This window comes from Linepithema humile, chromosome 6, assembly GCF_040581485.1.
Source record: "Linepithema humile isolate Giens D197 chromosome 6, Lhum_UNIL_v1.0, whole genome shotgun sequence".
NCBI classification, from domain to species: domain Eukaryota; kingdom Metazoa; phylum Arthropoda; class Insecta; order Hymenoptera; family Formicidae; genus Linepithema; species Linepithema humile.
Window position 1 is genome coordinate 10,744,596 of NC_090133.1, and position 26,920 is coordinate 10,771,515.

The 26,920-nt window shown below is 34.4% G+C and overlaps 3 protein-coding genes, 1 long non-coding RNA gene and 1 pseudogene across 10 annotated transcripts; 3 read left to right on the plus strand and 2 right to left on the minus strand.

Annotated features, from left to right (window-relative positions):
- Positions 1-1,989: 1,989 nt before the first annotated feature.
- Positions 1,990-7,019, plus strand: LOC137000595 (uncharacterized). The gene is made up of 3 exons (XR_010890866.1): positions 1,990-2,052; positions 3,981-4,112; positions 5,677-7,019. It is a non-coding gene; the product is annotated as an uncharacterized lncRNA (long non-coding RNA).
- Positions 6,623-8,290, minus strand: LOC105679039 (uncharacterized; annotated as a pseudogene).
- A 139-nt stretch (positions 8,291-8,429) lies between these two features.
- On the plus strand, positions 8,430-10,610 carry LOC105679036 (translation machinery-associated protein 7 homolog). Of its 3 annotated transcripts, XM_012378810.2 has the most exons (5): positions 8,581-8,801; positions 9,192-9,266; positions 9,400-9,470; positions 9,545-9,636; positions 9,836-10,610. In XM_012378810.2, the coding sequence occupies exon 5, from the start codon at positions 9,837-9,839 to the stop codon at positions 10,029-10,031; it is 195 nt and encodes a 64-aa protein (XP_012234233.2). In that variant the 5' UTR covers positions 8,581-8,801; positions 9,192-9,266; positions 9,400-9,470; positions 9,545-9,636; position 9,836; the 3' UTR covers positions 10,032-10,610. The 3 variants fall into 3 exon arrangements, with proteins under 3 accessions (XP_067213762.1, XP_067213761.1, XP_012234233.2); XM_067357660.1 differs by lacking the exon at positions 9,836-10,610 and having other exon boundaries at positions 8,437-8,801; positions 9,545-9,637; XM_067357661.1 differs by lacking the exons at positions 9,192-9,266; positions 9,836-10,610 and having other exon boundaries at positions 8,430-8,801; positions 9,545-9,637.
- A 5,296-nt stretch (positions 10,611-15,906) lies between these two features.
- eIF2Bepsilon (eukaryotic translation initiation factor 2B subunit epsilon) lies at positions 15,907-18,592 on the minus strand. Its single transcript, XM_012379135.2, has 2 exons — positions 17,580-18,592; positions 15,907-17,450 (listed from the first exon to the last, which is right to left on the minus strand). The coding sequence occupies exons 1-2, from the start codon at positions 18,267-18,269 to the stop codon at positions 16,218-16,220; spliced, it is 1,923 nt and encodes a 640-aa protein (XP_012234558.1). The 5' UTR covers positions 18,270-18,592; the 3' UTR covers positions 15,907-16,217.
- Positions 18,593-19,893: 1,301 nt separating this feature from the next.
- glu (structural maintenance of chromosomes 4-like protein gluon) lies at positions 19,894-26,911 on the plus strand. Of its 5 annotated transcripts, none has more exons than XM_012379088.2 (9): positions 19,894-20,044; positions 20,753-21,006; positions 21,068-21,259; positions 21,369-21,545; positions 21,679-21,971; positions 22,077-22,356; positions 22,473-23,069; positions 23,366-25,599; positions 26,514-26,911. In XM_012379088.2, exons 2-9 carry the CDS (start codon positions 20,764-20,766, stop codon positions 26,659-26,661), a joined length of 4,164 nt encoding a protein of 1,387 aa, XP_012234511.1. In that variant the 5' UTR covers positions 19,894-20,044; positions 20,753-20,763; the 3' UTR covers positions 26,662-26,911. The 5 variants fall into 5 exon arrangements, with proteins under 5 accessions (XP_012234511.1, XP_012234510.1, XP_012234509.1 ...); XM_012379087.2 differs by having other exon boundaries at positions 19,906-20,137; XM_012379086.2 differs by having other exon boundaries at positions 19,906-20,115.
- The last annotated feature ends 9 nt before the right edge of the window (positions 26,912-26,920 follow it).

A 26,920-nucleotide genomic window follows, 5' to 3' on the forward strand; every position in this document is an offset into this window, starting at 1 on the left:
AATAAAGAAATTGCTGCATTTGACGATGTTTCTGTCCATGATTGCTTCGTTGGAAAAGCAGTATTCATGGAGGAAAATAGTAATATTTTATTTTATTATACAGAGGATGAATGTGAGTATAGTAAGAAAATCTATTGTCTATTTTATTTTACATTATTAGCCATAAATAATAGAAAAAGTATAATAATAAATTTTTTAATTGTACTTTAACTGTTTTATATAGAAATGTCTTATCAACAAAACATTGAAGACAGTGGAGATGATGCAACGCAACTTTCAGAATCTTCTCTCTCTCTCTTTCAGAATCTCTAAGTAAAGAACGTATGTATAGTAATTGACAGAAATAAATAAATCCGTATATACTTTACACAGGGTGTCCGATAATTGCTGAATCACCTCTCGGGTGTAGGTAGAGCGGGTTAAACCGAGTAGAAAGGTCCTCTACCATTTTACGATTTTTGCAATAATTAATGGGGAATTAGTTAAAAAATATCAGCCAATTCGAGCGAGTTTGAGTGCGCAGCGAGAAGAGATCCGTGGCGGTACAGTCCATTGTTATTTGGTTACTAGGCACGCGATGAAGCGTTGGGAGGAGCGCTCTACAATTGACAACGACAACATACGAGCGGTGCTGAACGCTAGATCCTTGCGTCCTAGCGACCATGTAACAGTGGGCTGTCTCTTCTCGCTGCGCGCTTAGACTCGCAGAAATTGGCCGATCTTCTTTAATTAATTTCTTATTAATTATTGGAAAAATCGCAAAACGGTAAAGGACTTTTCTACTCGGTTTAACCCGCTCTATCTACACTCGAGAGGTGATTCAGCAATTGTCGGACACCCTGTGTATATATATATATATATATATATATACACACAGGGTGTTGTCACGCCTAGAGCGTACAGCCTACGATCTAGCCGCGATCAACGCGTGATTATTCGTCAATCCCTTTTAATTAATATCTCAATTACTATTGCGAAAATTGCAAAACGGTAAAGGACTTTTCTATTCAGTTTACCGCACTCTATCCGTACACGAGCGTTGGCACGGACATTATAAAACACCCTGTATATGTACGTGAGCCGTATATTATGAGGACCGACACTAACACATATATTTTTTCGAATACATAGATATACATCAACATGTAGATGAGTGTATCACTGAAATTTTATATATACATATTTAGTTTTTCGAAATATTAAGCATTTTTGTCTTCATACAGTGATCGTATAAACCGAGGACCGATAGTTTATTTTATTATAAAACACAATTATGTTTTTCAATTTAAAATATTCCTGTATACATAGTATCTTTAGTACAAATTAGTGCTTCTGACTACAAAATTAACTAAATGTACATTATTACAAGTAAAATATCAAAAAATATAAAAATTTTACATGATGTTTATTGTGAGGCCCAACATATTATCACTATATCCATTTTAACTATTTTTCAATCACATTTATGATAAACCACGTAAGTATGATATCATCCCATTCTGCGTATTACCTTTTATGCTTTCTTTACTCTTCTCTATTTTACCTGTAATCTTTTATTTTTCCTTCTTGCCTATTCTTTTAGTCTGCTACCTTTATTCTATTCTCTCTTTTCACTGTGCTATGTTATTATTGGCGTCTATATAATATATTTCTATAGTTATTGATACTTGTAAAATATACAATTTCCATACATACATGAGCATGCTTTATTGCTTCCCCTGCCCTACTTTCTTTGTTCTGAATTTTGTTTTATTTTTTACCACATTTCGGCATGTCGCAAATGTGAAAATAGTAAAAGAGAAATCTAAAGAAATAAAAAACTTAAAAATAAATATAAATTCAAGTAAATTCGCAAAATTTGGAAATTTGCAAAACTAATATTCTAACTTTATTAATTCAATCTATAACTCGATAACCGGGAGTACTTCCAAAAAACTATCACCTCCGATTTGGCTGATATTCAACCTAAATACTTATTTTATCTAGTAAGTAATATTCCCAAATGGATTTTTGGTGCAAATACCCCCTCCGCCCCCCATACCCGTCTCAAAGGTAAAACTGTTTTTGTTAATTATTTTAAAAAGTATTCATTGTTCATTGTCAAAAAAATGAAGCTCATAAAAAGCTCTACAAATAAGATTCTATTTTATATACATATAATATAATACATATTTTACCTAACTCCAATATTTTAGTCGTTATTATCAAAAAACGTAGAAATTCGTAAATCCATGTGGAAACCTCGCTTTGCGTGTATGCGTGGAGGCAGTGGATCCATCCCCCCCCCCCCCCCTTCGGAGATTTTTACAAGTTTTTTTGATAATAACGACTAAAATATTACAGTTAAGTAAAATATGTATAGGACCTTATTTGTAGAGCTCTGTGTTTAGAAAAAGTGTTCAGATAAAATAATTGAAAAATGAATTTAACGAGATTTAACGAGATATTTCATAGTTTGTGTAAAATTATGTTTAATTAAACGTATAAAATATCGTGAATTATTCAATTTTTAGCTATTCTATCTTTATAACTTTTTACGCCGAATATTGCCAGGAATCGATTTATATAAAAAAATTAGGGTAGTTCCATTTTAAAAAATAAAGATAAACTTTAAATCTCAGAAGCGTCTCCACTTAAGATTAAACTAATAGGATCAATAAATAGATATTTTTAAATCATACAACTTTTATCTGAAACATTTTTTTATAAAACTTATATTTTTCGAAATATTCTGGGGTTCCGGTACTTTTTATACACTCTGTATATCGGCCTATCGTAAGAGGACCGGGAGATTTTTTACATTTTGCGTTGGAACGATGATAGATAACGATTCGCAGTATAAGACCTTTCGATAAGCAAATTTGTCGAACTGTGGAAAAAATACTATCAATAATTAATTAAATAAATCGTTATCTCAAGCCATTTAGGCGTAAATTAGAAAAAGAACTATATTTTAATATATATCAATTTATCGTATAGTAAGAGGACCAATATGTTTTTTTGTATTTTGCAGTAAAATTATGACATATTGCGATTTGCAGGATAAGATCATTCAATTGGAAATTCTTCAAACTATCAAAAAAAGTTTATCGCATAAATCGTTATCTCAAACCGATTAGGTATGAATTAGCAAAAGAACAATATTTTAATATATGTATATTTATTTACCGTATGATAAGAGGACCGGTATGTTTTTTTTTTGCATTTTGCAGTAAAATGATGGCAGATTGCGATTCGCAAAATAAGATTATTTAACTGGAAATTTCTCAAATTATAAAAAAAATATATCTCTTAAATCGCTATCTCAAGCCGTTTAGGCATGAATTAGAAAAAAAAACTGTATTTTAACATACAGGATGTCCCATTTTGAACTAGCCAGTCGAATATCTCGAAAATTGAGCCCGGCAGACAAAAATGTTTCAGATAAAATTTATAGAGTTTTGAGAGAAAAAAAAAGAGATGGTGACCATGAATTTTAACTACGGTCATTCGTCAAGGTCATATAAAGATCATCTTTATTTTTTTAAATGGATTACCCTAATTTTTTTATATAAATCGATTTTTTGCAAAATTCGGCGTAAAAAGTTATAAGTGTAGAATGGCCAAAAATTGAATACTTTACGAGATATTTTATACTTTAATTTGACATAATTTTACAAACTATGAAATATCTTGTTAAATATTCATTCTTAGATTGTAAGATAATTGAATAGTGTTTTAAAAAACTCTTGACACCAGCTATTAGATTTTGGAATCAAAAATAGGGGTTTCTATTTAAAAAATTTGATTTGACCTTGAAATGACCTTGAAGGTCACGGGCAAGGCCAAATCTAAGGTCACCATCGGATTGCCCGAGAAAAATCCTACAACTTTTGTTGAGGTCATTTTCCTCTGTGATGCGTATTTTTCAAATTATCCAGCCGTCCCGGAACTTTTGACATACGCTGTATATATATAGTATACTTACATATACTTTACAGATGCTGTTGGGACCAAAAGGCAACATTAGCTGTTATAAGCCTATATGAGGCAAATATAGAAATAATGGATCATCCAAAAAAAAAAGGAAAGTATGGGATGCAATAAGAACGGGACTACAGTTTGGGATAAAGGTATTTTTTCATTAAAGAATTATTACTTGCTTTGTTGGTAATGGTACACCGATTTTACTCCTAAAGGTTTACATGACATTAAGTGGAATTTTAAATAATAATTTAAATAATTTTGAATAAAATAAAATCAGTTAGTAGTTAATGTACATTCATATGAATAAATTACATATTTTATATAATAGTCATATACCAGGAGTGTAAGTTGAAGTTTGCCGGTTTTTACAGTAGGTGTTGCTAGCAGGATGTAGGCATTTCTATGATTTGTTATATACACGATTGTTTTCTATTGACATTAACCTCCAAAAACACCTAAGTCTCATTCTGTCAAAATAATAGCGTCATAGTTGTTTAATATCAATAAATATGTCGAGTTTCGTTCCAAATAAAGAGCATTTGCGGCATTCGTTGCTTTTCTTATTTCATCAAAAGAAAAAAGCAGCTGAAGCACATCGTTTGCTAGTAGAAACTTATGGTGAACATGCTCCAGTGATTAGAACATGTGAGACATGGTTTCGTCAATTTAAAAGTGGAGATTTCGATTTGAAAGACAATGAACATCCTGGTGCAGTGAAAAGGTTTGAAGACGAGGATTTGCAGGTGTTGTTAGATGAAGACCCAACCCAATCACAATAAATATTGGCAGAAAAACTTAATGTGTCTCGAGTAGCAATTTGCCGACGTTTAAAAGCCATGGGAAAAATCCAGAAGTATGGAAAATGGGTGCCACACGCATTGAACGACAGGCAAATGGAACATCGAAAAACCATTTGTGAAATGCTGCTTCAACGGTTCGAAAGGAAGTCTTTTTTGCATCGGATTGTCACGGGTGACGAGAAGTGGATTTTTTTTGAGAACCCGAAGCGAAAAAGATCATGGCTTTCACCTGGTGAAGCCGCCCCATCCACTGCAAAGCCCAATCGCTTTGGCCGTAAGACAATGCTCTGTGTTTGGTGGGACCAGGATGGTGTGGTGTACCACGAACTATTAAAACCTGGTGAAACGGTAAATACGGATCGCTACCGACAACAAATGATCAATTTGAATCATGCGTTGATCGTTAAACGACCGGAATGGGCCCGAAGACATGGCAAAGTTATTTTGCAACATGACAACGCACCGTCTCATACCGCTAGATCCGTGGACACATTAAAAGCACTTAATTGGGAAATATTATCGCACCCACCGTACTCTCCAGACCTCGCCCCGTCCGACTTCCACCTTTTCGCATCGATGGGGCACTCACTTGCAGAGCAGCACTTCGTCAATTTTGAAGAAGTTGAAAAATGGCTCGTCGAATGGTTTTCCTCGAAAGAGAAAAAGTTTTTTTGGAATGGTATCCATAATTTGCCTGAAAGATGGACGAAATGTGTAGAATCAAATGGTCAATACTTTGAATAAAAATATTTTGAGATTCCCTTGAAAATTATGTGTTTTTTTTAACGAAAAAACCGGCAAACTTCAACTTACACTCCTGGTAGATATACGAATGTAGTTGTACTGCTTTTTTTCTATTCAAATATAAGATATATGTATTAACACGGCGATTATTCTATCAATTTTTTAGATGACAAATAACCAAATTAGGCGGAAAATCAATGCGTTAGTGAAAAGATACAGACAAGTGGTAGATAATAATTCAAAGTCGAGAAGATCTCGCATGGAATTCGAATGGTTTAAGCAGATGGATGAAATTCTCGGATTGCGGCAACGTGCCAGTACTGGGCATACTGTTTCATCAAAATTTACACCATCAGCATCCGCTACTTGTACTTCGACTTCTTTTGAAAAAGAAAATTTGAATGGATCCTCTTCAGTTCAGATGAGTCCATCGAAATTAATCTCATCGAAAAATGATTTCGTAAAGTCAAATGTTACTGGCATGAGAAAACGTAAGCGTCCCTCTCATGGAACAGGTTCCAAAACTGCAGCAACAAAAATCGAACTCGAAAAATAGTGGCTGCATCATTTACAAAAAAAAAGAAGAACGTGATCGTAACAAAAATCAAAGATATATAAATCTGTTGGAGGCTAAGAAAGAAACTCTAAAATTGAAAAAAAGACAGCTTGATTTGAAAAGAAACTGAATTGGAACAACGAAAAGAAATTGCAATAAAGAAGACGAAAGAGAAAAAAAAACCATCATATAAAACTGATAGAAATCGAACAATTAAAATATAAATTGCTAAAGAAACTTGTAAACGAAAATCAAAATATTTGTGAAACACCACATTCTGACTGAAATTCGATAATTGAAGCAGCATTAAGCCTTTATTTAAGTGTTGTGTTCTTTTCGTAAGCATAAAGTTATATTTTTTCTCCAGTGTTACTGTCTTTTTTAAAATGTTATTTTCTTTTCGTAAGCATAAGTTATAATGCCAAAAGTAATAAATTATAAGCGAAAAATTTAGATGAACTAAAAGAGCGTTATTTTTTTCGAGTGTTATCTTTTTTATTTTAGCACACTTTTTTTATTTTTTAATGCAAAAATCAATGTTTATAAGTCTGAGATGTAATAGATAAGTAGTTTTATTAGATAATTATTCAATAAAGATAATTCTATTTTACATAAATAAGACAGAAATTGTGTCGACAGTTATTCGCATTTTATGGAATCAACATTATTTAACTGTTTGAAAAATTACGCAAAATTCTCACAGTAAATCATATTTCAGGGAACATTGAAAAGCATCCTGCGATCTTGTTCCACTCTACAATCTCCAGTTCGTATTTCCAATTCCTCATTATCATTCTCCAAATTACTAAAATCTTCATCATTATCTTCAGGAAAATTGTAAACATCATTCTTATCGATACAATAATTATGTAATATACACGCTGCAGCTACTGTGTTAGTGATAAATGACATTTCACGATATTAAGCAAAAAATTTAATTCGACGGAATCGTCCTTTTAATTGCCCAATTGCTCTTTCAACAGACATTCTTGTGGATGAGTGTATGAAATTAAATTCCCTCTGTTGTGGTGTAAGATAACCATTATCTCGAAAAGGTGGCACAAGCCATGGTAAAGATGGATATGCTGAGTCCCCTAATAAAAAAAGTATTACCAAGGAATAATACACCATTATCAGCATTTGCTGCATGGTACAATTCTGATCTTCGGAATATACGTGCATCATGGAGAAAACCAGGCTCACCACAATGTATGTTAGTAATCCGCATATCCGCATCTGCCACTATTTGTAGACTAATAGAAAAGAATTTTTTTTATTACAATAGTCTTGTGCGTACATTGCAGGTTTTTCTATCCGAACATGAGTCAATTGCTCCTAAGACATTTGAAATTCCTTGCTTAGCACGAAAACCTTCAACGGTCGTTATTATGTTTTGTCCCTGTGGCCATTTAATTATTACATCTAATTTCGTCATCAACCAGGCTATGACACGACGGAGAACGCAAAACACAGATGAAATAGAAAATCCAAATCTATCAGCCATAGTTCGCAAAGGTTCTGTATTGGCAATATACCATAAAAAAAGCAAGACTCAATTTTGCTGAGATCGGTTTCTTTCCAAATGAATGTGATGGAATAAAATTTGATAAATATAACTCATCTCTAACAAAAAATTTCTTTTATACTTTATACAACATGCATTATAATTACAATAATGTTGATCATTATGTATAAATCGATAGAGAATATGTTTCATACCAATCAGTCTTTGCGCAGTATGCCGATTCAATCTTAAATGTTCCTTAAATTCTTCATCTGTCCAGGAGTCAATAATCAAAAGATAATCCTCAATTCGATGTCTCTTTCGGCCAATTATTAATTAATGCAGAAGAGGAAAAAGCAATAAGTCTGCATGATTTTCGTCACTACTGAAGGAAGTGACGCTACTATTTGTACTACTGCTTAATTCTTCCATTGCACTACTTGTTTCATCAGAACTGCTGTATAAGTTGGGAATTTCTATCAATTCATGCACAATTTTCATTTTATCCATCTGCAAAATATATTTATACTCATCGCGATCGTAAACAATAATAAATGATGATTATGTTTGATTTGTACGTACTTTAAATATGCCAATATGCTCCTGGTACACCAATTTTTCAATTAAATGAACTTACTAGATATCATGAGAAGACATAAGCAGACTCTAGCGGTTTAGTTCAGAACTAAACGCATTCCATCAAGTATCTAAACACGGCGTTTGACCGTGTCACATAGGGTGCGTTCGGGGAGACGCTATTAGCGCTATTTAGCGCTACGAAGGGTGCGTTCCACTTAACGCCCGCAACGCTCCTAGGATCATTTTATCCTTGTTTTTCATCGAAAGTTAAACGAGGATAAAATGATTCTAGGAGCGTTGCGGGCGTTAAGTGGAACGCACCCGAACTGTTCGCGGAGCTAGATGGTAGCGCTAGCAAACGCTATCATGACGTCATCAATGGTGGTGTGTGACGTCATAACTGCGCGCTATCAACGCTATTCCTTCCGAGGTAGTGTGTTGGTAGCGTTAGCGTTTACGAGCTCCGTGAACGCTGTAAATTGTGTAAAATTGTCTAACCATTATTTGAAATCTATTGAACGGCAGCGATATATTAATATTTATTACATATGTACAATGGATAATTCCATCGAAATAACTCTAAAAGATGCTGAAACTGAAGAAGAGTTCAAGTTACGACTTTCACCGACTAGTGCTTTTAAAGCAGAAACCGGTAAGTATTTCTACGTAACTATTAGGTTATGGTTGTTTGATGATTGTGATTTTACTTATTTGTTTTAGTATTATTATTCTTATTTTTAGTTTTTTTTATATAATTGTATACATATTTTTATATAATTTTATATAGTTGTAATTAATTTAATATATGGGGTTTTGGCTTTTATCACAATGTTAATTTAATTTTAAAATATTAATCCTTTATCTTCTTTGTCATTTTCTGCAAATCTATTTTGTAACTTTTAATGCATACATTACAAATATTTTTATGTAGACAAAATATATTATAAAGTAGCTATGCAATAAGTAGGAAAAATAACGAAATTGTCATAAGTTACAGAATAAAGAGAACGTTTTTTATGTGCTTTAATTATTTTACATGCAGATTTGAATTTTGCGACTACATTATTGAATGTTGCACGTCAAGGTGCATACTTTGGTCAAAACAGTGCATGTTCTGGTAAGAATTGTTTTAACAATCGTCACTCATAGTAATAATATAGTTTATATCTATTGCTTGATGCATGTATGAAACAATCTGTGCTAACTATATCTGTCTTTCTTTGTATTAAAAAAAAAAGATTATTTTTTAGAAACTGAGCATATGCAGACAACAATATCATATGATACTCCGTTGGAGGAAGCATCTGGTTACCAGATTCTGGTATGTGATTAATTTAATTTCTTCTTGACATTGTAAGGTAATTTGGTAATTAATTATATGTATTGTTTTTGTAGATGATATATATATATGTTACCTTCTCAGGAACAATCTCAAAGAGAAACGAAAGAGGAAATGAGAGAAGATCCATTGTTTGAAAACAAGGAAAGTAAGCAAATTTTACAATATAAATTGTAATCATTTTAAATTTTATTTTTATGTTTGTTTGTTAAGCAATTTATTTAATTATTTTCTGTTTTGTTAGAGGTTATATTGATTTAATATGTTATATTCATTGTTAAAAATATGTATCTTTCTTAAGCAATTATTATTTATTTGTAATATCTGACCATTTTTATGTATTTTAGAATGTCTGGTCTGGATGGAGGTAAAAAGAAGCCCTTGAAGGCACCAAAGAAGGAATCGAAAGTTTTAGATGATCAGGATGTAGCATTTAAACAAAAGCAGAAGGAACAGCAAAAAGCATTAGCAGAAGCAGCGAAGAAAGCCAGTCAAAAAGGCCCATTAGTTACTGGTGGTATAAAGAAATCTGGAAAGAAATGATCTCATGTAGCAGTGGGTGAAATTTGTGATTTACTGTGCACATGATGATTACAACAATAATTATGGATTGATTAATTGTTATATAAGACAACTTTTTTTTATGGTTTTTAATTTTGAGAAATCTTTAAACTTGTAAATAAAAATTATGTATGTATTTTGTGTTAAATTTTTATAAAACCGATATTAATTGAATTGTATTGAATTTGTATGTATATTAATTAATATACAGGACTTATATTTCACAGTAATTACAAAGAAAAATTCATAAAACAATATCAATCCACATTTAGAATATGTCAGTTTTTGATGTTAAATACTATTGATATTAAACTGTTACATTCTCAATATAATTATATGTTGTAATTATGTCATCTATTATGTGATTCTTTTTAGGATTTTGAAAAGGATTTGTGTGTAATGTAAAATGATATTTTATTCAATATGTGCGCGTTTAATGTATTATTACATTTGCTAAAGGACTTGTCTTGAAAGTTACAGTTTTATATGAAATGCCAAATTAACTCTCATATTCAATGTATTGATATGCAACATAAAAATAAAAACAATGTATCTTTTATACTTCTATGTGTCATATTATATAAAATCAACAGTATTAAAACTGCAATAATTTTATGTGAAATTTATAAAAACTTTATTTTATAATAATTTTAATTTTTCAGTTTAGTTTTCTTATAAAGAAGATTTTTGTTTCATTCTAAAAAGTAATTTAGATTAAAAGATTTATCATCATATAATTGATTAAAAATTGAAATATAAATATAAAATATAATATATTGCAAGCGTTTTAGAAATCAATTTTATCAGTTAGATTCTAACTGATAAGGTACGAATATATGTGGCTTTATCTGTTATTGGAGATTTTTATTTTTATAAATTGTAATCATTTTAAATTTTATTTTTATACACTTATTTTTTTTCGATTGCTAAGCAACTGTAGCTGTTTTAACATACGCTACCACGCTACGCTATTGCTGTTCACGCAGCTCGCATTCGCTAGCGCTATCTTTGCTTCGTGAACAGAGCTAGTAGCGTTAGCGTTGATAGTGCGATAGCGAGCTCCCCGAACGCACCCATAGGGTGCGTTCGGGGAGACGCTATTAGCGCTATTTAGCGCTATCGACTGTTCACGGAGCTAGCTGGTAGTGCTACCAAACGCAATTATGACGTCATTAATAGTAGTGTGATACGTCATAACTGCGCGCTATCAACGCTATTCCTTCCGAGGTAGTGTGTTGGTAGCGTTAGCGTTTGCGAGCTCCGTGAACAGCAATAGCATAGCGTGGTAGCGCGCTTCTGCTAATAAAAATGGAACAAGATCGTAAAAAAGCAATATTAACAGCAGTAGCACTTATAATGCAAGAATTAATAGATTCATCGTCTGAGAGTGATGATGGTGAAGAATGAAAAATTATAGAATAGAGTATAAATGTAAGAAAACATGTACCATGTCTCAGCATTAAAAATTAAAATATCGGCATTTCTCACATTTTCCGTTGAATTATCAGATGAATGTTTGTAACAAAATTAGGTGTTATTATTTCCAACTAGTTTAATATTGGACAAAAGATTTATAATTGGACTGGATCTTTTGTCCAGCATTTAACGTGTTGAAAATAATAACACCTAATTTTATTACAAACATTCATCTAATAATTCTACGGAAAATGTGAGAAATGCCGATATTTCAATTTTTAATGTTGATACATGGTACATGTTTTCTTACATTCATACTCTATTCTATTATTTTTAAATCTTTACCATCATCACTGTTAGACGATGAATCTATTAATTCTTGTATTATAAGTGCTACTGCTGTTAATATTGCTTTTTTACGATCTTGTTCCATTTTTATTAGCAGACGCACGCTACCACGCTATGCTATTGCTGTTCACGGAGCTCGCATTCATTAGCGCTATCTTGGCTCCGTGAACGGAGTTAGTAGCGTTAGCGTTGATAGCGCGGTAGCGAGCTGCCCGAACGCACCCATAGTGTCGATCTGTGTCTCCTAAATGGAAAGCTCCCTTTACGAATAGTGATCACTTTCCCATTGTGACCACTAACCTCATTAACGTTCAATCTTCAAAAAGATTCTGCCACAAAACAGATAAAAAATCTATCGACTGGCTAACTTTTAAAAAAATTTTTATTTTTTAAGAAGAAGAAATTTCTTCTAGACTTCTAGATTCTAACATCAATCCTTCCGATCATATAGACTATCTCACTTCTCTTTATTGCAGCAATCGAATCTGCAAACAGCCATCCTCTTCGCTTTAATTCTGGCTTTTTTTCAGTTTATCACTCATCTAAAGGACCTCTTCCAGCCTCTTGGTGGAATCATGACTGATATTGCAGCAATAGAAAGAAAATCGGCCTTGTCTGCCTTCAGGAAAGTCTCTTCTTACGCGAATTACTTTCAGCTTAAAAGACAAGAAGCTTTGGCCAAGAAAGTATTTCATAAAGCTAGAGATAATCATAGAGGAAGTTTTCTAGTGAGATTGAGTTTAAAACTGCCTCTGGGAAGATTTGGAGAACCATCAAGTGTTTTAAAAACAGGAATTTAGCCAGAGTTGACAATAATTTCAACACAAAACATAAAATAGACGAACTCAACAGTACTATCCACACTCTTTAGGTTTGTTTTTTACATAGCTGAACTGGCTGCACTAGTTTATCTTTTTCTCTCCACATTGGAAGGAGAAATATAAACTCTGAACTAGTGCAGCCAGTTCAGCTATGAAGAACAGACCTATAGTCCAGACTCCTCCTCCCCCCCCCCCCCCTTCATCTCATTCGAGAATTCTCTTTGGATGAGTCTCTACTCTCTCGCCCTATATCCGTCGCCGAGATATCTGATGTCATTGGCAGGCTCAATATTCGATCATCTCCCGGATTAAATGGAATTAGTTATTGTATGATTCAAAATCTCCCTCTATATATGCATAATCTTATTTGTCACTTATTCAATAATATTCTATCTACAGGAAACCTATCCCAATAAATGGAGGAAAACTCTAGTTTACTTAATTTCCAAATCCACTCCTGGCAAATTCTGACCCATCTTGCTAACGCACCTTGTCTGCTTAAAATCTTAGAAAAAATTATTGCTTCCAGACTCCAATGGTTTTGCGAATTTAATAATATTATCTCCAGATCTCAATTTGGCTTTAAGAAAGGTAAATCATGCTACGATAATTTGGCACTACTATCTTCAGAAATTTGCCTTGGACTTGCATATGGCCAATACACTCCTTGTCTCTTTTTGGACATTAAAGGAGCTTTTGACAACCTCATTCCTGACATCTTAATCCATACTCTGAGAAACATTGGGATCCCAGAGAAATTATGCAGATTCATTTTTCATCTTATCTCTTTTCACATCCTTTACTTCATTATTAACGGAGAATTATCCCAGCCTTATCACACCTACAAAGGCGTGCCACGTGCCATAAGGATCTGTATTAAGCCCTATTCTATTCAATATATATATTAATGACTTACGCAAACAAATAACTAACAACTGCCGATTATTCCAATTTGCCGACGACACAGCTATCTACATAAGAGGAGAAAAGATCGAAGAAATTCTTCCTAAATTATCCACTTCTGCCTCAAAAATCACTACATATCTAGGAGATATTGGTTTGGAAATTTCCCCTTCCAAGTCGTCACTTGTCATCTTTACCAGAAAAAGGATTGATCCCTTCTCTTATTCTATCGAGACCAATGGAAATCTTATCAATTCAGTCGATCACGCTAAATTCCTTGGTATCTTTTTCGACCATAAATTTACTGGATATCTCCACGCCAACTATCTCCTTTCTAAAGGTATGAAACTCCTAAACATAATTAAAATGTTAAGAGGGGTATGATAGGGCTCTCATCCATCAGCCCTATTAACCATCTATAAAATGGTTATTAGAGCCTCCATCGAGTATGGTTGCTTTATTTTGCTCTCTTATAACCTTGGCCAAAAACTTGAGCATATACAATTTCAAGCTTTAAGACTAGCGCTCGGATATAAAAGCACCACTTCCACTAAGGTCTTACTTGCAGAAGCATGCGAATTGCTTTTACATATCAGATTTTCTTACCTCACTCATAGATATCTTCTAAGAGTCTTCTCGTTGGAAAAACATCCTCTCATTTCAAAACTCGAAAATCTAACTAACGCCACCACTATTAATACGAGGCACAATATTTCCAACACCTTTCTGTTGCTTAAAGTTTTCTCTTCTACACGTGTTTTCAAGAACCTTATCAAATCCAAAATCAGGGCTAGCTACTCGATACCTTTTGAAGCCTTTCTTTGGACTCCTAACACTAGGATCACATTAAGATCTAACTTTGACGAATCCTCTGATTCCAACCAAATGTTTAGAATGCTTTATGGCGAATTAATCAAAGGAAAAGACATTTTTTATACCGATGGATCAAAGAAAGATTCTGGATTGTATGTGGGCCTAGCTGTCTATGCTCCTTCTTTAGATCACTCACCTTTCTACAGAATTACTTCCAAGGCCTCTATTTTCACTGCTGAAAGTATAGCGATTGACGTAGCTATTGACCTCATTCTATCCAATAAATTAAGTAACTCTATCATCTTTACAGATTCTCAAAGTATTGTTCGATCTTTCGCCAATTGTTCTCCGCTGCACTGCAAAAATGAATTGGTTGTTTATCTAAAAAAAAAAACTCTATTCAGCTCATCAATTAGGTCTTAATATCGAAATTATTTGGATCCCAGCTCATACAGGAATTCTTGGAAACGAAATAGCTGATCGTCTAGCCAATCTGGCTATCAAACATGGAAATAACCTAAATATTCATATTCCTCACTCTGATTTATACTGTCATTTTCAAGAAAAAGCCTATCATCGATTTTTCTCTTTTCTACAATGATGGAAAAATACAAAAGGCGTTCACTACTTTAAGTTCTACTTCAATAAAACTAGAAAACCTTGGTTCCACCCCTTTCAATCCCTGGATCAAAAGATTATTACTTCCCTAAATCGTATCAGAAGTAACCATTATAATTTAAATGCCTCGTTAGCTAGGTTTAACATTGTCAATTCTCCAAAATGCAATTGTGGTTACCACTCAGAAAATATCGATTATGTTTTATGGAATTGTCCATCTCATAACAACGCAAGAATCGTATTATATAACAATTTACAAAAGCTTAATCTCAATCCACCTTACTTAACCACTTCGCTCCTGAAAAACCTCTTTGCCGGAGTCTTGGATGCCTTTGAATTCTTCCTCAGAATGTCTAACCTCTCCCTTTGAATTTTCCGCTCTATTTCACCGCCCTCACTCCGAATCAGATGACCGCGAGAGGGGAGACCCTTCGGAGCCATATCACATCTTACATAAGGTCTGTTCTTTATAGTTGAACTGGCTGTACTAGTTCAGAGTTTATCTTTTTCCCTCCACATTGGAAAGAGAAAGATAAACTCTGAACTAGTGCAGCCAGTTCAGCTATAAAAAACAGACCTATACTTACTTAACTGAAGGGTAGATCAGGCCAGGTTAAGTTAGGACCCAACTGTTAGATTAGATTTTTTTGAGACAGAGGTGCAGGGGGAAGGGCGGAGCCCATCTGTTGACAAAATATTTATGACCATATAGCTTTGTTTACATGCAACAGATTAATACACAAACGATGTACACAAACTTTACTGCTTGTAATCAGTTTTTAATACCTAAAGTAGAGCTTTAAAATTGTAAAACTTTTATTTGTTTTATCTCCTAAACCAATGTCGTCTCCCACCTAATTTGTGCGGAGAATTACTTAGAATAACTAGAACATATCTAAAGTGCAACAAAATCGGTGCTGTGTAACAAAAAATGCATATTTACCAGTTTTTGAATAATGTATTCATATATTGTGCTTACATTATGTATATACTCTGTCCAGCAAGAGAATACCCATGGTCTGCGGATAGAAGCATAGCGGGCAAAGTGGGGAGAGCCTTGGCATTAGCAAGCTGCACGAGCAGTAGAGTCCTGTGGAGTGATGGTTTTAAGCGCTTCGGGAAAACTTGCGCCGAACGGACGAGTTTTTGTCCGATTCGTGGGTTTTCTCTCGCTGGACAGACTATAGTTTCCTTGTATTTGCATTTACAATATTTTACAGGCACAAGAGCATCCTTGCAAACTACTAATTTAATCATCATCGCTTTCGGTAGAATCTTCTTCCGCCTCTCGCAACCATTTAATGAAAGGCTGAACGGCGTTTCTAACTTTACTATGAAGCACATCCGTGTCTTCATTAGTGGTCTCATACCACTCTAGAATTTTCTCTTCCGACAATATATCGCGATCGTAAAACTGATGCAACAGGTGTTGTGTATATGGCAACAGCTCGTCAGTCGTGTAGGCAACGTCCTCTATAGCACGTAAACAGTCATCCTGCGCGTCTTCGTTTTTAATATAATTCAAAATAATAGTATTGAAATAAGTTATCATAACTTTCAAGTTTTTTTGATAGTTCTGATTGTTAACGGAAGTTTTTGTTTCTGAAAGATAGTGCAGCGGCAAACTGAGGATTGCTTTAATGACGTTGTATGTGACCTCGCGAATGGTGACATTATACGCATATCTCGAAGAGTTTATTTCGAGAATTAGGTTCTCACATTTGAGTTTGTCCTGGTAACCGCGTAACAAACTATCTATAACTTCGGACAGAAACATATTCGTATCGTCCGGGACCGGGGAATCGCGCTCTGAATTCTCTTCGCTACTTGACGACTCGGTAGAACAATCATTGCATTCAGTTACTTCGTTGTTCTTAAAATACAAAAATTCCTCGCTAATCTCGGGATCAGACATTTTTTTAGTCTTAAGTACATTAGATGTAGATTCTACAATGTTATCGATATGTATACTGCGAGATGAAATATCAACTCCAGGATACAATATACATCCGTCTATTTGGCTACCGTATCTGATATGGCAATTCGGAAATAAGATACTATTCCTAATGATGCAATTATCTCTGATTCTAACGTTTGAAAAAATATAAGAATCACGTATCTTAACGTTACTAGCTACTATGCAATCATCACCAATCACAGATCTTGTAACTGTAGTATTATTTCCTAACGTACTGTTGTGTCCAAGAATACAGTCTTTTTCCAATATACAACCTTTAGCAAGAGTTGCAGTTTTGTGTTTATACATGCTTCGTGACATGCATATAAAATTTTTTAAGGAATGGAAAGCATCCGGTGCGAGAGGAAAACTATGCCTGTGTAAAATATCCCGAGTAAGTGTATGGTAAGCTTTCCACGATGTAATTGGCAAAGCATAATCTTCCACATTCAATTGATGCCAATAAATTCTTGCATCTAAAATCTCTTCGTTCATCAATACACCTCGAATAAAATCATGCATCGTCTAAAAATAAATATATAAACATAGTAAATTAAATCTTGTTTCATTGATACATATTATAATTAAAAAATCTCACCAACTAAAATTTTATACTTATATGAAAGAGTAACTAATATAGCTTATTTTAATTACCTGAAAATCAAAATTATCAGCAAAGAGTGGTAAAACAGATGGTGAGCACAGATAAATATGAGTATCCAAATAGCATGTGTTGATTTCTATTTCATTGTGATCAAGGAACCAGTTTAGTTCCAGCTTCACTTTTTTCTCACTGTTCTTCAGTTTTGTGTAATGCAGGATTTTATTACTGTTTTTTTCTGATACGACCAGAGATGTTTCTTCATTAAGATGAGAATTCTTTGTTGAACCAAAATTCCGCAATACCATGGTCATAGCTGTCCCTTTATCTTTCTCAGCTTTCAAACGATGAGCATTGAGTAGAATTTTAAGATCTGTATTGATGAATGCATTTCCACGTATCAATATGAAATATCCTCTGATCCAGCCTTTTGTGTCGATATCTCGTAAAGCATCTCCGAGAGATCTGCAGCCATCGGAAATGATCAGAGATATTGTAGTATCTCTGTAATTCCTATCCTTCACATATTTTTTTAGTAGGTCTACGTGACTGCTACAGTAAAGGAATACTTCTTGTATTCCGGATTTTATCAGCGTTTCCATTATGTAGTCGAAAAGCGGTATATTTATCACCGGCATCAGAATACTCGGAAATATATTTTGCGACGGAGTTAAGCTTGTTGTAAAATCATCCGCAAGGATGACAGCTTGCAGAACGTTCTTCTTACACACTTTCGAATTCATTGTTTCGGTGATTAACTCGATAATTTATATTTAATAAGCTTCACGTTTTAATATATTTTGTTATAGACAAGTGAAAATTCATATGCTGTCTACGAGAAAATTTTAGGTTAGGTGAAGAATATGAGTCGTTTACAAGTTATCACAATCTCACGCTGCATGTAATCAGTAACACGGAATGCATTCCTGCATTGTCAATTGCAGCTTTATAACAATAAATTATTATAAAGCATTTTATTTATAATCATAGAAATTTTTAAAGCAACATTCTAATCGATACAAGAAGTCTGTTCTTTTTAGCTGAACTGGCTGCACTAGTTCAGAGTTTATCTTTCTCCTTCCAATATGGAGCACTTAACTAGTGCAGCCAGTTCAGTTATAAAGAACAGACCTAAAGCCTTGTGTCCACGATGCTAGAACTCAATCCGAGATCTCGGTCCGAGTCCTCGAACAATAATATTTATACTTGGCTGAATATAGTTAGCGTTGTAATCGAGTTACGATTCTTTACGATGATTTTCTGATCTATGTTATATTGCCAAGTTGGTTTATAGATATCATCAAGTGATGCACCGCTTGATTTCGAATGTTTTATTTTTTTTAGATGGTCCAGATATTGTGATCTTAAATTATTAATTTTTTTTTTGCAATTTCAGTTGTTAGTGGTTGTCCTGTTAATTCTTTGTACTGATTACAGATTATCTGTAAAGCTTGATCTCGTTTCATACGATTATGATAATCAACACTTTTTGTAACATATAAACAAGAATGTTGTTGATATAACATTAATAAAATTTTAACATTTTCTTTATTATCCATTTTTTATTATAAAAGAAGTTTTTTCTAAAAATCAATTTTATATATTATTATACTTTTCTTGAAAAATAATATGTATATATAGGTTATAATATATTTTTAATGTCTAATTTAATCTGCATTAAAACTAATAATAACTACTTATGTAAATCTTATTAATTATTAATCTTATTAATTAATTTTATTTAAGAATTATATTTTTCTTATTTTTTCAATTCTATAATTACTTACTAAAATATTATTTATATTGTTCACAGTATCTCATATCACTATAAGTATCTTATATTTTGTCTTGAAAGATAGTAAAAGAAACTAGTAAAATCTAATAACTCGCAATAACTCGTACCGAAAAATGGGACGCAACGCATTTTTTCGTTTGAGCTTCTTATTCGAGTTTTGCATCCAAATGCAGTGTGTACATGATCCGAGTTCTAGTAACTTTCCCTCAGTCCGAGATCTCGGACCGAGTTCTAGTAAGGCACTAGATATGTAGGTATTCTCATCCGCCATTTTGGTTCCTACTAGATGGAAAATTATAGCGTATATAGTATAGTATAGCGTACATGTGTAACACGTCAATTATTAAAAATGATTCAGGACTTTTTTCGACTCATTTTTTGGCAAGGAATAACGCTATGTACTTAGTGGGCAGTCTTTAAGTGTCACCCTGTATACGCTATAATTCTCCATCTAATAGGAACCAAAATGGCGGATGAGAATACCTACATATCTAGTGCCTTACTGAATACTGCACTGAGTGAGACGAAATGGGAACGCAGCTTAAGTGAGCGGTTGTAGCACTGGATGCACCTATTTGCGACGCATTGTAGATTGGCCATAAACCTATGATTGCGACGCGTCAAACGTTCGGTTGCTTATAACCTACAGTTAATTTGAAAATGATTTAAAAAAACAACCGCTGTAAGATTACAATAGTACTTGATTGAAGATCTGATTTGTGTGTACGTTTTTTTGTGACTTAGTGCGCATTATAATATTGTTATATCGACGTCTTTCTGTTGTATTTTGCTAGGTAATCTCGAAAAACTATTCAGGTGATATCAAAATTTCTTTGATGAACTAATTGTATGTAACTACGAAGCTATAGAAGCTTGTAACTTTTGGAAATTATTTGATTGTTTATTGATTTGTTACTGAGTTTATGAGATTGTTGAAATTTATTTAGTCCTTTTACTGAGCATCTTCATTGAAGTACATTTTTTAATAGTACGCATACTTATTGTATATTTAAAGATTATATTATACTTTTTCATGAACATATTAAGGTGCATAGAAATTAATAGTATGAGAAGTGATATCTCATTTTAAAACATGGAAGTTCCAATCAACAAGGGTTTGAAAGTAGCTTAAATATGTTTCAAAATTATAAGGTTTAAAAGCATAAAATTAGTAAAAATAAGTAGTGTAATTTTGAAATAGTATATTTTTATCTTCCTGTGTTTATCGATATAATATGCTACATATGTGAAGTTGTGTCAACATTCTCATAATTTGCACATTATATTATATTATAGGTTAATTTGGCGATGATATTAGAGCCATAATTCTTATCAATAATGTTATTAGTGAATTATTATTGCTCAAAATATAGAGCAAAGATTATATAGTTGGTCATAATAACATTATAAGCAAGTGTTGAAATTTTGCAGTTTTATTCAAAATGATCACATCACAAGATAAAAGAAACATCTCTAGTGATGCTGTGGAAGTCAATGAGCAGGATGTAGAATGTGATGCAGATGAGAATGGTGGCCTAAGGATCGATGAGGAGATATATATTCCACCACCAGCAAAAGTTTTTTGTGAAGTTGACACAACTGGACCAAGACTCATCATTACCCAAATTGTCAATGAGAATTTTAAAAGTTATGCTGGCACACACGTGATTGGTCCATTTCACAAGGTAAAGGTCTCAGTGCTGCTTGTTAAAAGATGGTATTTAATCTAATTTTTTTTTTTTCTAGAGTTTCTCTGCAGTAGTAGGACCTAATGGTAGTGGCAAGAGTAATGTGATAGATTCTATGCTGTTTGTGTTTGGCTATCGCGCCAGTAAGATCAGATCAAAAAAGATTTCCGTTTTAATACATAATTCCAGCAATTTCCCAAATCTCAATAGCTGTACTGTCTCTGTACATTTTCAGATAATTATTGATAAGGTAAAGCATAAGTTGGTTGTGTGATTTAAAATTTTAAAATATAATTATGATTATGGTAATTCTGTATAATGAATAAAATTCAAAATAAATTCTAAAATTAAATTTTCAGCCCGGAGAAGAGTATGAAGTTGTGCCAAATAGCAAGTTTGTTATATCTAGAACAGCATTTAAAGACAGCTCGTCATATTATGAGCTTAATAAGAAAAAAGTACAATTTAATGTGATTGCTAAGTTTTTAAGATCTCACGGAGTCGACTTGGACCACAATCGTTTCTTAATATTACAGGTAAAATATATTTAGCTTATTATTAAATAATTTTAGTTATATATTTACTATTAATATTATATCTATATAGTATCAATGAAGTTTATTATATGTCTTATACTGATAAAAATAAGGTGCAAAATGTTTTGAATAGGGCGAAGTGGAACAGATTGCAATGATGAAGCCTAAGGGACAGAATGAGAACGATACTGGTATGTTGGAATTTTTGGAGAACATAATTGGCACATCTCGATATCAAGAACCTTTAGAGAAGCTAGCAGATAAGGTTGAAATATTAACGGAGCGTAGAGTGGAAAAATTACATCGTCTCAGAATTGTACAGAAGGAGAAGGCGACTTTGGAGGAACCTATGCAAGAAGCGGTACAGTATTTAAAGATGGAGAACACGATAATTAGATTACAACACCAGCTTTATCACTGCAAAAGGTGACTTAAACATAAAAATACATCTTTATATTATTTTATTGCAAGAAATTTTTGAGATATAGTAGTTTAGAATAATTATTGAGAATCACAAATATTTTTTGTAAGATCTGAAGCGGAAAAAGAGCTCAACGAACATGTTGGAAAAAATGATAGTCTGAACAAGGAATTGGCCGAGCTGATAGACGAGATGAAAAGTATTGGTGAGCAGAAGGAGGAGAAACTCAAAGTTATCAAGGAGAAGAGTAAGAAATGGGAAGTCCTGCAACAGCAGAAAGATGAAGCCACAACAAAGTTTGATCAAGTGCGCAAGAAGGACGAGTCGTTGCACGCCGAACTTGTTGAGACGAATAAGCGAAGGAAAGCTAACATAGCGTCTACCAAGATGGTAATCTGTTATATTACTTCGGCTATCTCGAAGAAATTATGTTGAATAATTACACATAATTTATAAATGGATACTGGGCTATGTTGTTTATATTAAATTCTAACTGGTAATTGCAGGAAAAAAACAAGCTGGAGGAACTTGTTAAAGTGCCAGAGAAAAATGCGAAAGACATTGAGGAATGCAAACACTTGATCGAGACACACGTATCTAACAGGGAAAAAGAAGAGGCGTCGTTAGCAACTTTAATGGCAGGACTGCGGAAAAAGACGGAGCCGCTGCTGAATGAGCGATCCGAGTTGGAAAAGAAGTTGATATCTCTGAGGAAAAATGTGGATCAAGCGAAAGCGGCATATGATATACAACAATCCGAACTGGAGCTCTACACATCAGTGGAGAGAAACGAAAAGGAAAAATTGAAAAGTCTTCAGGAGTCAGTGGAGAGTACTGCGAATACTCTCAAGGAACGGCAGAAACAGCTTGTGTTATTCGAAACAAAGATTCCGATAAGCGAACGCAGCTTGAAACAGGCACAGAACGAGTTGGACGAGGTGAAGGCTCGCGAAGCCGAGAAGACTGCTGAACTGAAAAAGATGCGAATAACCTTCGAGGAGCAGCGTTCTGCCATGCAAGCCAGTAAATCGAGGAATCGTATTCTGGACTCGTTGATGAGGGAGAAACGCGAGGGACGGATACCTGGAATCTTCGGAAGATTGGTGAGTGTCGTAGAAGCTTCGCGAAGCGCGAGTGAGACGATGAAATGTATTCGTATATTCGCTTCTTAGTTCGATTTCTTTATTCGAAATTAAAATTCTATTTAATCGTTTCTAAATTTAAAATCGCATAAAGTAATTATCGCGATTACATTTTACAATAATTAGATGTAAAATATTTTGATTTATCTACTAAGCACCATACTTTGACTTCTTTATTCTCTCTCTTTACCATATTTTTACCGTTAATTGATTTTTTGTTCAAAAAGCATTCTTATACGCATCTTTTTTCCATATAGGGCGATTTAGGTGCCATTGACGCAAAGTATGACATCGCGGTGTCGACAGCATGCGGCCCGCTCGATAATATCGTCGTAGATACCGTGGCTACAGCGCAGGCATGCATCACGCACTTACGGCAGCACGACATAGGCCGCGCCACGTTTATAGCGTTGGAGAAACAACAACAATTTCTGACCAGGTGCGGCCGTAAGATCCAAACGCCGGAAAATGTACATCGATTATTCGATCTGATTAAGGTAGAGGATGATCGTGTGCTGCCGGCGTTTTACTACGGCCTGCAGGACACTTTGCTGGCGCAGGACCTGGATCAGGCAACACGCATCGCGTACGGTGCCACGCGTTATCGCGTGGTGACATTGAAGGGCGAATTGATCGAGTTGTCGGGCACCATGAGCGGCGGTGGACGCACGGCGCTTCGCGGTCGGATAGGCCAGAAGATTGTGAGGAACGAGCCGTCGAGCGCTGATATCGAGAAGCTTCAATCACAATTAGATGCTGTGTTTGATGAGTGCAATAGTCTGAAGGCGAAGCAACCGTTGCTCGAGCAGCAGATACACGTGTTGACAACTGCTTTAAGAGACATGAGGATCGACAGAAAGAAATTCGGCATCGAAGTGCAGACACTGAGAGAGCAAGAGCCGTTGTTGCGAGAGCAGCTTAAAGTACAGGAGAAAAAGGTCGCTGAGTCGGTGTCAGATTCGGCAAAGGTCGCGAAACTGCAGAAAGCAGTGGACGGGGCGAAATCACATTTGGATCAGGTCGAGGAGAGTTCCGCTTTGGTGGAGAAAGAAGTGGAACGGATCAATAAGAAGATAGATGATATTTCCGGCAATCGGGTACGCGATCAGCAGGCGAAGATCGCGCAGCTCACGAAATCGGTGGATAAGGCCAAGGCGGAGATATGTCGGCTGCAAGTGGCCATCAAGACTGCTGAGAGAAATGCCAAGAAAACGGAGAAACAAATAGAGACATTAGAGAGTGATGTGAAAGTTTGTGAGCAGAATCTGAGAGACATTCAGAAGGAGAAATCCGAGCTCGAAGAACGCGCTAAGACGATTTTGGACAAGTTGGAGAAGATCAATGAAGCACTGGCGGAGCGAGACGACAATGTGTCATCTATGAAGAATGAATTGAACGCTCTGCAAGCGCGTGAGGATAAGATGAAGGCGGTAAAGATCGATCTGAATCAGAAACTTCACGAAAGTAAGAAAGTGTTGAAGGAGCTGCAACAAATAATTCCCGAATACAACCGCAAGATAGTGGATTTAAAATTACGAGTGATTCCACATGAGACTCAGGAGCCGCTCAAAGACTTAACGGAGGAAGAGATTGATCAATTGGACGCGATGATGGTGATGCAGAATCTGCAGAAGACTAAGAAGAGACTGCCCGAACAGATACCTAATATGCAGATCATCGAGGATTATCAAGAGAAGGATGCGCTGTACATACGTCACGCTGCTGATCTGGAAGAGATGACACTAACGCGTAACAAGATGCGCGATCTCTACGAAACCGCCCGGCGACGCAGAGTGCAGGAATTTTTACACGGCTTCAATCTGATCACCACAAAGCTGAAGGAGATGTATCGGATGATCACATTAGGTGGCGACGCGGAGTTGGAGCTGGTAGACTCGTTGGATCCATTTAGCGAGGGTATCGTGTTCAGCGTACGTCCACCCAAGAAGTCGTGGAAGAGCATCGGTAATCTCAGCGGTGGCGAAAAGACTCTGAGTTCATTGGCGCTGATCTTCGCTCTTCATCACTACAAACCTACGCCGCTGTACTTCATGGACGAAATCGACGCGGCTCTAGACTTCAAGAATGTTTCGATTATTGGCAACTACATCAAAGAGCGCACGAAGAACGCTCAGTTCATCGTCATCTCATTGCGCACAAACATGTTTGAATTGGCTGATTGTCTGGTGGGCGTTTACAAGACGTTCAATTGTTCCAAGAGCGTGACCCTTTATCTGAGGCGCTTTTACGAGAACAACGATATCACGCCATCCACGCAACTCACTTCAAGGATGTACGCGACTCAGGCCTCACAAGCAGTCTCGACACAGCGCGTCGAGGCGAGTCCGCGCGATAAAAATACCACGTCTACAACGAATGACAAAAACGCGAGCAACACGCAGTCAAATGAAGAAAAGAGACCGTCCGCGGAGAATAATATTGCAAATCAAAGGCAATTAAACGACGAACAACTGGAGGTTGATGAATGCGGGTGAGTAGTAGGATTAATTCTGAAAATGTTTGAGTCTTTGTTATATCATAATTGCATTATGACAGATTAAAGATCGCACAATATTTTTCTCGTCTTATACGTCGAAATGAAGTAGCTCTGTTAGTTTCTTTGATATTAATATTTCACATTTTATTAATGATGACATGTCATGTCACAATATGTCAGAATAAAGTATAAAATATTTTGTGACCTATTAATTTTTTTTATCTTGGTATTTTTATATGTAGAATGATTAGAATAATTTATTCGTGTGAAATAAGTCATTTAATAGTTTTTAACGAAAATTTATTAGATATAGATTACCTCGAATATTCTTCATCACAAAAAATAATTTTTTTCGTTCCCGATTTTGGATTTATTTATTATAAAATTATTCAATTTTATTTTATATTTAATTACGATTTTAATAAAAATGCGCGTCTTGTAAAATACAATTCATATAAAAATATGTAAGTTACAATTAAGGATAATTTTAGATAAAACAATTATAATGTTAATAATAATAAAAAAATAATTTTGTGCGATAAAATATATCCAAAGTCAAAAGATATAAAATACATTTATTCTGGCGAGTAAACAATAAACATTAACGTTGCAACAGAAAAATTTGGTATAGAAATTGAAGGGTTCATAGCAAAAACAATCTTTGTCAATTTTTTCATTTTTTCAAAAGAAGAAAAAAACATTCTCTCATCTTTAAGTTTTCAATAGAACCAAACTTTCTAACAATATGAATCAAGGCATAAGTTGTTTTTATGAGAATTGATGCAACCACACTGTAGGTTCCACCTGTGACTGCTAGAATACGCTATTATCTCAAATTCCTCAATTTTTGACAAGGGTTTTCGTTATGAACACTTCAATTTATTTGATGTTAAATATGTGTGTTACAGTCTTCCGGATTTGGCAGTATGCGCGACGCCACAGAAAATTTCACCTCAACATTCCAGTAGGATAGCAAGGAAGAGCATGGAGAAGGAGGACAAGGGACTGAACAGAAAGCGCAAGTTAACAGAAGAACAATCGACAAATAACAATTAATTTAATTTTAAAACTTAAAAATATGAAATGTTGAGATAGTTTAGTTGTAATTTAATATAAAATGGGACACCCTGTATATATGGCACAATGTATTTTGTGATTTATAATAATAGAAATATATTTATATATGTTAATTCTGCTAGAATAAATAGATTTCTATTATTATAAACGCCACAGAATATGACAATATTTTTATACATTTATAGACATCTCCAGTTATTATCACTAAAATAAATTTGATGCAACTGAGCGTACAAGG